At 33.9% G+C, this 10,617-nt stretch overlaps 1 protein-coding gene across 2 annotated transcripts; it reads left to right on the forward strand.

The window, feature by feature from the left end:
- The first annotated feature begins 454 nt into the window (after positions 1-454).
- Positions 455-9,552, forward strand: LOC125677560 (uncharacterized). 2 transcript variants are annotated; one of them, XM_048915677.2, is made up of 9 exons: positions 455-524; positions 1,846-1,940; positions 2,144-2,286; positions 2,396-2,469; positions 2,572-2,791; positions 3,391-3,510; positions 3,992-4,148; positions 6,303-6,415; positions 7,339-9,552. In XM_048915677.2, exons 3-9 carry the CDS (start codon positions 2,235-2,237, stop codon positions 7,383-7,385), a joined length of 783 nt encoding a protein of 260 aa, XP_048771634.1. In that variant the 5' UTR covers positions 455-524; positions 1,846-1,940; positions 2,144-2,234; the 3' UTR covers positions 7,386-9,552. The 2 variants fall into 2 exon arrangements, with proteins under 2 accessions (XP_048771634.1, XP_048771635.1); XM_048915678.2 differs by lacking the exon at positions 6,303-6,415.
- The last annotated feature ends 1,065 nt before the right edge of the window (positions 9,553-10,617 follow it).

The raw sequence follows: 10,617 nt of genomic DNA on the forward strand, positions 1-10,617 counted from the left end.
TAAATGATAATTCCCAGTTTTCAGTGATTTTTTTTTATCAAAATGTACGTTTTTGCCCCCAAAATACACGTTTCCCCTTTGTTTTTTCCTCTCGATTTTTTATATACGCTAGAGCATCCCGTGAGTCACCGTTGGAAAACAAAAACATTACATTTTTGTTGCAATTAGTTTGAAGTTACGCTATATTTTTGGCTAGAATAACTGGACTACTGCTGATTAGCTTCTTCAGTTTCAATATGGCGGGTTCGTGTGAAGTGGCATAACTCACGCCATATTTTCTGCTCTGACACAGCTGCGCTATCTTTATCCGCGCGTATCGCGGATATATGACCAAAATGAACCGAACAAACCCGCAAAATCATTTTATACGATCTAAATGAAACAAATACATACTTAATATAGAAAAAGTTATATTCGTTTCAGATTACCTTTACACATTAATCGTGTATGATCTATTTTTATCTTCACGTTATTCAACCCGGTGCATCAATGTGTATCCTTCGGACATGCATAACAGGAACTAGGTACTGTAAGATGTTTTAGTAAATCCTATCTCCATTTTCCATTGTACTTGAATATTTTATCATTTTTTAACAATGAACTGAAATATCGGTAATTGTTAACAATGAAAACCCTGAAAATGAAACTGTTTTCATTTTATCTTAATATCATGCTGTATACAAACTTGTAAACATACACTGTATATTGCATCTGTTTCCTATATTTCATCTATGATGCATGTAAGAGTACTTTTATCAGTAAAGAATATCATAATTGTGTTTTATATCAAACATAAATAAATCTAGCTACTTTAATCTATTTTTAGCGTTGACATATGATGACTTGTCAACAAAAAAAAACCTTGGGAATTCCCTTTTCATCTATGTGTGTGACACGTGCGCGAAAGCAAACATAGGAAATGGTTTATTTGAATGTGAACAATTATTGAATTATCCATTTGTTTGTTATGTTAGTATATTAATTTATTTTGCGATAAACACTGACATTTTAACTTCACAAACAAACTTTTATTTCATAAATGTAGATGTAATGAGTACAATGAGGTACATTGAATGATACTACTTTATAATCGGTTACGCTGATTACATACATCTGTGTTATTATATACCCCACGAAATCACTTATTTCGTTCTTCCTCACTCTTACCATGTACCTCTTGCTAATATAAGTTTAATATAAAATCAGGGCAAATTTGAAAACCATATTAAAATCTGTATTCTAATCGGTATATGAAAAAAAATCATTTCGCACCTTTTCTCGTAGTATGCCTACTGCAATCTATCAAATGCTCGACGCATAGTTCATGATGTTAGTATTGATATTTTTCCATTCGATACATTGAGTGTCACGGACTTTGACGAAAGCATGACATAGCAAATATACACCTGTAAGATTTGTGAAATGTTCTTTTGATTCGGGGCTCTTTCAGTACTTATTTGTAACCGTTTGACGTGGCAAAAGGACTGAACATTGAAACCGGGAGTGGTTGCAAAACAAGTACCGTTCTAGTCAGAGTTAAACTGATTTTTTATGTCTACAAAGAGTGAAATATGCAAATATTTTATCAAATGAGGATTAAGAATAATATCACCACAACACATAATACAAAAATAAAATAATTAGGTATTTTTAGCAAATGTTAGATATTTGTATATCACTTGACTTGCTAAAAAATCTGTATAACTTGTTTAAGAATCATTTTACAAATTCTATGATCGTTATAACGATCTGATTTGAACAAAAAATTAGTCGTTGGGTCGACTACTGTTCGAGTGTTTCACACCAATTGTTAGGCCGTTCTTTACATACTGATTTTTACTACAGATTACTCGTTTACCTGGTCGAGATATACGGCTCAAGGCAGGTTTCGCCGGTCGACAAATGGTGCTTACTTTTCGGAGACACCCGACCCCACTCTGGTATGTTCAGGTTCAGGTTCCTATGTTTGCTCAACTCTTAATTTGTAATATAGGAGTTATGACATTGATCATAGTTCGTTATCTTCGCCTTTCATTAGTTTGATCACTGTTTGTTATCTGTACCATTTCATTGATCACTGTTCATTATTTCACCTTTGTCATTGAAAATGTTAATATTTTCATGTTACAACTGTATCTTTCAGAACATGTATCTCCAACATGACCACAGCTAGACTAGGCTATTATCTGTGTGTTTTACTGGTGATGACACACTTGTGATTGATTTCATAGAATATGGCATACCATATATCTAAAGGGATGACTAAAACATCTCCATTGGTTACATGTACGCCATTATATATTGTTTCTCACCGTATATCTCGTTTCTTTAGTTGTATTTTGTATATTTTTTTTCTTCAAGAACGATGATAATTGTTACTAACATTCTTTTGTAGTTTCGTCAATTTTAGACATTTTCAGAAAGTATCGCCAAATAACAGTCTACATATTGATAACCTGTGTTGTGGGGGTAAGTTAAACACGTACATTAAAGTGAAATCATAATAATGAAGCGCATCAAATATACCGACCACTTATCAGATACAATCTTAAACACTGTTTCCATTTACAGGTCAATGTATATGTGAATAACTCTACATGTGTGACTGATGTTGAAAGAGTCCCATATTGTCCGGCAACTGAAGAAAAATGGCGTATGGCTGCTGAACGGAAAAACTGTTCCTCGAAGATTCCTGAGTGTCCTTACACGGATCCACTGAAATATCACTGCCTCATCAATGCCTGGCGAAACGAGACTTATGAATTATGTGGTGTAGATACAGAAATCATAGGTAAACAACTTACATATATTCACATTTTAATCCTGGTAAAGAAAACCATATCTAGAGAATACAGACTACAAGTGCATTGTGTATTTACCGTATGCCCTCGCGGATAAGACAAAATTCATACATTGCACGCTCCCATGTTATATCAGCTGTATCATATCTACAAGAACATGTATTCCTTACATTTACGTTGTCTACTTTATGTGATGTTGTCCATGGAGACCATACTGTCAAATTGAACGATCACCTCGTCCACATAAAAAATATAACTGAATTGTGATAGATTTATTCCTCGAAGATATAAGCTAAAGAGAAAAAGGTCAATATTTACGAATGCACATACCAAATGAATGATATAGTACCTTTGTCTAATTTACTAATCGATATTTTTTCTGGAAAACATTTTAAAAGTAAATTTACATACTTTAAACAAATCATTGTCGTAGCCTTTAACTGAAATTGTCCATGACATTGAAAAATGTTGTTATAAACTATGATAACTTACTTTCTATGTTAAACTATGTCTTTCACTCGATTCAGAGATCTTTTCAAAAATAAGCAATTTGATTCGAAATCATAATAACATTGTGTCTCCTTTATAGGGTTTTCTTGTGCAGAATACAATGCGGGTGGAAAGAAGATACAGCCAAACTACGCTAGTAGATGTGAATATTTTGATCCTGGCTGTCCTTTCAAGTATAATTCTTCAACAGGGTACTTTTGTTAGTATTCTTCATTTTTCAACCACTGTGCCTATAATTAACAAATGCGTGCGTTTCTAAACTGAAAGGGGCTGTCTTAGAATATTTTAAAATACATTTCATTAAATGAGACTGTGCTAAATCACTATGATAATACAACAATTTTCTCTATCAAAGTAGTCATAAATGTTAACAAAATAATCAGTGTTCAGTACTGACAATAGTCGTCTTCTGTTCATTAAGTACATCGATTTGAGATTGAATTTTTAAAATTTTACAGAAAAAAGGCTAGTGAAAGAAATTATATCAGTTTATTGTTAACATCTGAAATACGTTTAGATTATATTAATATTTTGTATTCATCGTTTCGATCAACTCATCATTAAGTCATAATTATAAATTATAGCACAGACTTTTCATATATGTGCAACACATCATCACGTCTAGCGATCACTATATTTATCGTGTTTTCATATTTGCACCTTTTCTGTTTTATGCATAGATCCGAAGTGCTATCAGATATTACAAAATGACCACATAGTAGTCGAAGCTCTTAGTACCCGACAACCCGATGATACAACTGTTGTAAATGTGACTTCTGCACAACCCGATGATACAACTGTTGTAAATGTGACTACTTCACCAAGTGAGGATGAAACGTAAGTCTTTTTTATTGAGGACAAGGAAATGTCACCATGTGTTACCTCAAAATATAATAAGAGGCTGAGTAGCTTTGTCGATATAATTTTCTTGGAGTATGGAATTCAAGGGCGCAGTGTTCCCAATCTTTACACGCCGCCTGAAAATAATATGAACATACCGGGTCGAAGTAAAGTGAATAAACCTTTGGATCCGCTCTAAACCTATATCTCCAGTATCATATCAATTACTTCTGCCATTGTTAAAAAGTCTTTTTCCTAATATGTTGTTTTTCCTGATTATTAACCATACAGCTCTGTATTTTACATGTAGAATAATTTACAAAGTAAACCAGTTTGCAAAGTTTAATTCCACATGCATATAATAAAGAAGGGTCAAAATAACGAACAGTGATCAATCCCATAACTCCTATATGCAATACAAAATAAACACGGATCCCTAAGCATACCAGAGGTTGGATCAGGTGCCTATAAGGAGTAAACAGCCCCTGTCGACCGGTCACATCTAGCACAACTTGTTTCGCATAAACAACACTTTTTGATTTTAAATGTTTAACAAAATAATTTCACATATATAAGTAACAAATTTTTTTTACGTATTTAAAGACCAAGTTTTTCGACCGGTCGGTTTACCTCAGGTAAGTTTAGTTGGGGGCGGAACTAATTTTAAGCAGGTGTGAAGCCCCGAGGGAAGAATGGTAGCTTGTGTATAGCTTTCTGAATACACGGGATGTTACCTGTGTTACCTGTACGTTTTCGTAAGATAAATCATAAGTGCAATTATTTTTCTTGTGCATGTTATTCAAAATATTGATAAAAAAAATTAATGAATCAAACATGTTAAAGCACGATAAATTTATTTTGTAATTGAGGACGTTAGCCATTGAAAAATTAGGTTTGGATACCATACTCGGACTTTACGAATAACAGTAAGGTATGATGTCTCTCTTGTATCCGTACGTCTACCAAACATACAGATTCCTACGAGAATCCCTTCGTACTGCTGCGGATTTTCTGGTGATATAACGATCATCGTCCCACACCCCACGATGTCTCAACATAGGGCAGAATTTCTTATAAAGTTTTTTTCTGTTAGATTTACTTTTTCTGGACGGCACACCGGGATTTTCTGGCCACCAAAGTTGTCTGTGCGACTCGTCCATAACGCACGGCCTACACCAACAGTCGGAACGTTCAGCTCGTCCGGCATTTCCCTCAATAGCTGGTCCAGGCGAAGAGGGTACTTCCTCATATATAACTTCTTCTTCCTCGGCATCCCAATCCCAACCATTGTATGCAAAAAGGGCCCTTACAGCGGATAATTTCTCTTCTGATAGAGTTGCGGTTACTTTTGTTGCCAGGTTTCGTCGTAAAATGACGCTGATAAAATTTCAATTGAATATAAACGGAATTTTAATGACGTATTTACTCATAATTAAAATTTTGATAATAATATATAAACACGACATTTCCAATGAAATTCGGTACAGTCTCTTGAGCATAAAATCCATGTCCATGTAAATTATGTTCTAACCATCCATAATTTTCTATCGCACCTCTTCCTAAACACAACCCATCGTAATTTATTATAATTGATGTAATTATATGTAAGATTTTCTACTCAATACATTATATTTTGTGACTATAGATGTAATACAAAGCCATAATTTTCTTATCAAAACTGTCTCTATTGAGCTGTCATACTACGCGGTAAACATCAAAAGATTTCACGGACGCATCGATCGAGAGACGAGGTGGACAATGTATACACACGGATTAGTAACTAAATGTCCATCAATTTCTAGCATCCAATCTGAAGCTAAATTTCTCCTGATTGACAGGGGTTTACAGACCAGGTAAAATTGAAGGCGGTGCTTATTTCCTCGGTCTTTAACGGAATTAGTTCAATCCGTTACATATATTTTATAGTTTTTGTGAATGTATCATGTTTTAAAGTATATTTGATCCAGAGCCCACGGCGGGTGTGACCGGTCGATAGGGGGTGCTTTCTCCTACGCACCTGATGCCATCTCTGGTGTGTCCAGGGGTCCGTGTTTGCCCAACTATCTATTTTGTATTGCTTGTAGGAGTTATGAGATTGATCACTGTTCGTTATCTTCACCTTTCATCTTTCTCCCTTAATCTCTTGTGAAGGTCACCATTTGCCATCGCTGCACCTCTTCTTCTCGTATTTTTGCTGATTGTGATGGGTATACCACTGTACATAAAGATAAAGAAAATACTCGAAAGACGGATGCCGAGAAACGGTACATTGTAATTACATACATAGGCAAACAATTCACGCGATGTAGAGGTATGGATGCATTAGCTTCCGGAAGTAAAATATCGCACTTTGTACGTCAAGTGCACACAATAATTCAATCGCAATATTAAATATCAAATCATTAGAAAATACAATTGAGATAAAAGTAGATGTTCGTTTTAATATTTAATACTGAAAATTGAGTTTTTGACATAGTGAAAATGACAAGTTCAAAAATACTTTAAAAGTTTATTACGTGGACACTGGTGGCTTGTGAATTCTGGATAAGTTTTTAACTATTATACTGGTATAAGAAGTGGAATTCTTCATTTTCGCAGTATTTAGTAATATATTTATTATGATACCTGCGATATTTTCTACATTGTTTTGTTGAAGTCGTAAATGTTCACAAAAGCTGTCATTGATAAACATTGCGTACTAATTTGATATTTTTGGCTTTCGTCATAAACTCTGGTTTTAGGTTTCAATCATCCATTCACCGTGTCGGTCGGAAAGTTTTTTTTCAAAGACAGAAAATCCATACCATGTTCTTTCCACACCTGCATTAAATGTTCCGTTAAACAACGAATAACAGTTACCCAGTAAACCAAAGTGATATCTTGTCGATCCCTCATCAATAGTCTCGTGTATTCTAGTTTACTGTAACGTATCTTGCTTTCTAAGTTTAAAATGTGTCGTCATAGACGTTACTGCCCTAAGGAATACTTCTAGCCTACTTTTCAAAGGTAGAATAAGTAAATAAACAATATTATTTAACCCGATATGTTGGAGCAGGATAAATAAAATGCACCATAGCTGTCTGGATTTTTTTTTCACATGATAGAAAGAATTGGAAGCATATTATACGAAACCTTTATATGTCTGCAATCACGATACCTATTAAATAATAAATATCTATTTTTGCAGATGAAAGGGAAACTACAGAAGATACCCCAATGGTCGAAACGGTGTGATAACAAATATTAATATCTCATGTAATATAGTCGAAGCCGATTGGTCGAGAACATTTGAAAAAACATTGTTACCCTCTGAGAACAGAAAGCACACGCTCGAGCGTGATGGTATTTAGCAACGGGTAACATCACTCCATAACAGGTAATATTATTTAAATATTGAATGTACTTGATGGCATTGAACATTTTCATTCCGAGAAAACCATTGTCAATCGAGGCGTAGCCGAGGTTGAAAACGGTTTCTCGAGGAGTGAACAGGTGCAATGCTACCCTCAACTGCATGCAATGTTTGTTTTATTATACTGAATGTTATACAAACAGCAAAGCATAAAAACTTACGTTTGTTGACATTTGCTAAATCACTGTAATGTGATCAGTGGCGGATTTAAGGGGATGCATCCCCCGCCCTAAAAATGTTTAATTTAAGGTAAATCGTGGTATCTTCTTTTGAGAAATGTAAATCATTCAAGAAGCAATAATTTCTTCCACTCGCAGAGCAATAAATTACAAAATCGTTTGATATATTAGAATACTTTTAATGAAAGAACTTGCATTTTTAAAACTATTTTTTATTATCAAAAATGACAGAAAATATAAAAACTGCCTACATAGGTGACATGGGAGACATATTTGAATTCCTATAAAATCTCTAAAATCCACGAGCGTCCATTGGGGACCTCAAGGCGGCTCACAGACCACCTGCCTCATAAAGTTGCCTCATAAATCCCCCCCCCCTAACCACAATTTCTGGATCCGCCCCTGGTATATCAATCCGAGTATGCGCTCAAACGACGTCGTTTAACAATCTACGGAGAACCGTACGAGTATAAAATGGAAGTATTTTTATGATATCACCCGTTGTCAAGTATTATTACTCGTTACTAGATACTAGTATTTTGGAGCGTGAGCTTTCTGTTCTCAGAGGGTAACAATATGCTTTTAAATGCTTCTCGACCATCAGATTCAAGTATCTGTTGATTAGTTGAGGATAACACTCAAAATTGCCACCACTCGAGAAACCGTTGTCACCCTCGGCAACTCCTCAGTTGACAATGGTTTTCTTGCCCCAATGTAACCCTCAAGTACATGCAATATTCATTTACTAGCACATGTACATGTACAAATTGTTTTCTATTAAAATTGTTTTGAAATTGTCAATTTGACTGACTAATGCACTTGTGTTTGCGGATATTAAACGAGCGTAAACATGACGGAAGGTTTGCCCATTGTGACGTCATAATAGACTGGAGTAAAAGCGTAACGTCAAATGTATACATTTTGTACATACATGTAATGTATTTCATATAAAAAAAATAAGACGTAAACATCTAGCAAGGGCACACATTCCATGAAAATGGGAATAGCTTTCTTTTCATTTTTAGCGACTGTTAATGCTGATTTGATGGTCACAAACACCCGATTCACCGGAAAAATCGGCATTAAGGCTCGCAAATAATAAACGAGAAGTTAATTTTTCCTTAAATGCATATTTTTTCATTATGTTGTCTATTTTTATTAGTGTATCTGATGTTCTTTTTAAACATGGAGGCTATCCTGCAATATCCACAAGAATGCATGTCTTATTTCCCAAATTAATAGTATGGAACAATTGCGTAAATTCAACTGCCGTGTATAATAACATCAGTATGCCAATTTCACATTTCGGATTTTATTAAATACTCGACACTTTTAGTAATTCCACTCTCATTTGACGTCATAAGAGTTTACAAATTCATTGATTTATTTCGATTGATGCATGGTATGAACTTAAATTTTGTTGGAGTATTTCCTGATAGTAATTGTAAAACAATCTTATTTAACATACAATATTTTATAAGTCTAATGTATGTATGTTAAATAAGTTTATATGTTTATTTAATAGTGGATCCAAAGGCAATAACTCTGTTTTTATTTATTTCATTATCGACTTCATTGTACACTATATTTCCTTTATTTTTCAAATATTTGGAAATCATTGAGAATCATTGAAAATGTTTGTTAATAAACAGTTTTATGAAATTCTCATGAATTCTATTATATCCTTATAACCAGATTTTGTGTAATTTCAATATTGCTGTTAAGGAGATTGTAATCTTTTCATGAACGATTATTTTTGTACATGCCTCGCATCTTACAAATTGCAATAAACTACGCTGTATATATTATATTTGATAGTTTATTAGTTTTAGCTATGATGAATGGAAATAAATGCACGATCTATACGTTTATCAGATAATGATACGACTATGGAGTGAACTTAAATCAATAGCCCCTTCACTGTGTCGTTAGTACTTCATGCATATTTCAAATAAGTTTTTTTCATTGTTCAAATATCATCATCTTATAGTTGCTCTTGACAAAATTCCAATATCGTATTATTTTTCACTTGCATTCTTAGCAGATATGGACAACATAATGGTGTTGTACATTTCTTGACTTCATGAATGAATGTAGGATGACAATTGAATTACTGCACCCAGGAATACGTAACCCTAGTATAAATGTTTAACATAAGCCGCATTATTTCCCCCTTTATCGGATCACTAAACCTAAAGAATCCCATTCATGATTTAACTGTATAGCACGGGGTATTTAAATAGGTCATAGTAAAGACTCATCGTAAGATTATTAAAAAGCTACGAAGCCTGTGAAATATCGCACCATGTTTATTGAAAGCGAGAACTATCCCAAGGTCATCAGATTATCCACCTCATTTCATTCGACACAGTTCAGGTGATGGACAAAAAATGAAAGAAGAATGGTCTTGTAATTTTAGTAACTGGGTGCGTCTTGTAATTGGTAATATATTTTTGGTGACTGTTTGAGTTTATTGTTTTATCAATCACAACAACAATTGTGGAAAGTTATGAAAATCAATGCGAAAAAGTCAATAATTATAGAACAATACATAATACATTTTACAACTACAATGTTTTATACATACACACACTAGACGAGAATAAATACTAAATGAAAATAGTGTTAGTAACAGTGATTTTCATTTTAAGACATTCTGATTTAGAGAATAGCTCAGCGTCCTGCTTTTAATTATAAGGATATATATACAAGGCCTGCTGAATGTGTGACGATGTCCCGCTGCCAAAAGAGTGAAGATGTAACTGAAATAAGATATGTTCCCAGTAAAATCATTTTCATACAGCATCGTTATTCATCACAACCTTTCTAGAATGTTTCATTCAACTAACATTGGATCTCATCAATACTGAAGCAC

This window comes from Ostrea edulis, chromosome 3, assembly GCF_947568905.1.
Source record: "Ostrea edulis chromosome 3, xbOstEdul1.1, whole genome shotgun sequence".
Lineage (NCBI taxonomy): Eukaryota > Metazoa > Mollusca > Bivalvia > Ostreida > Ostreidae > Ostrea > Ostrea edulis.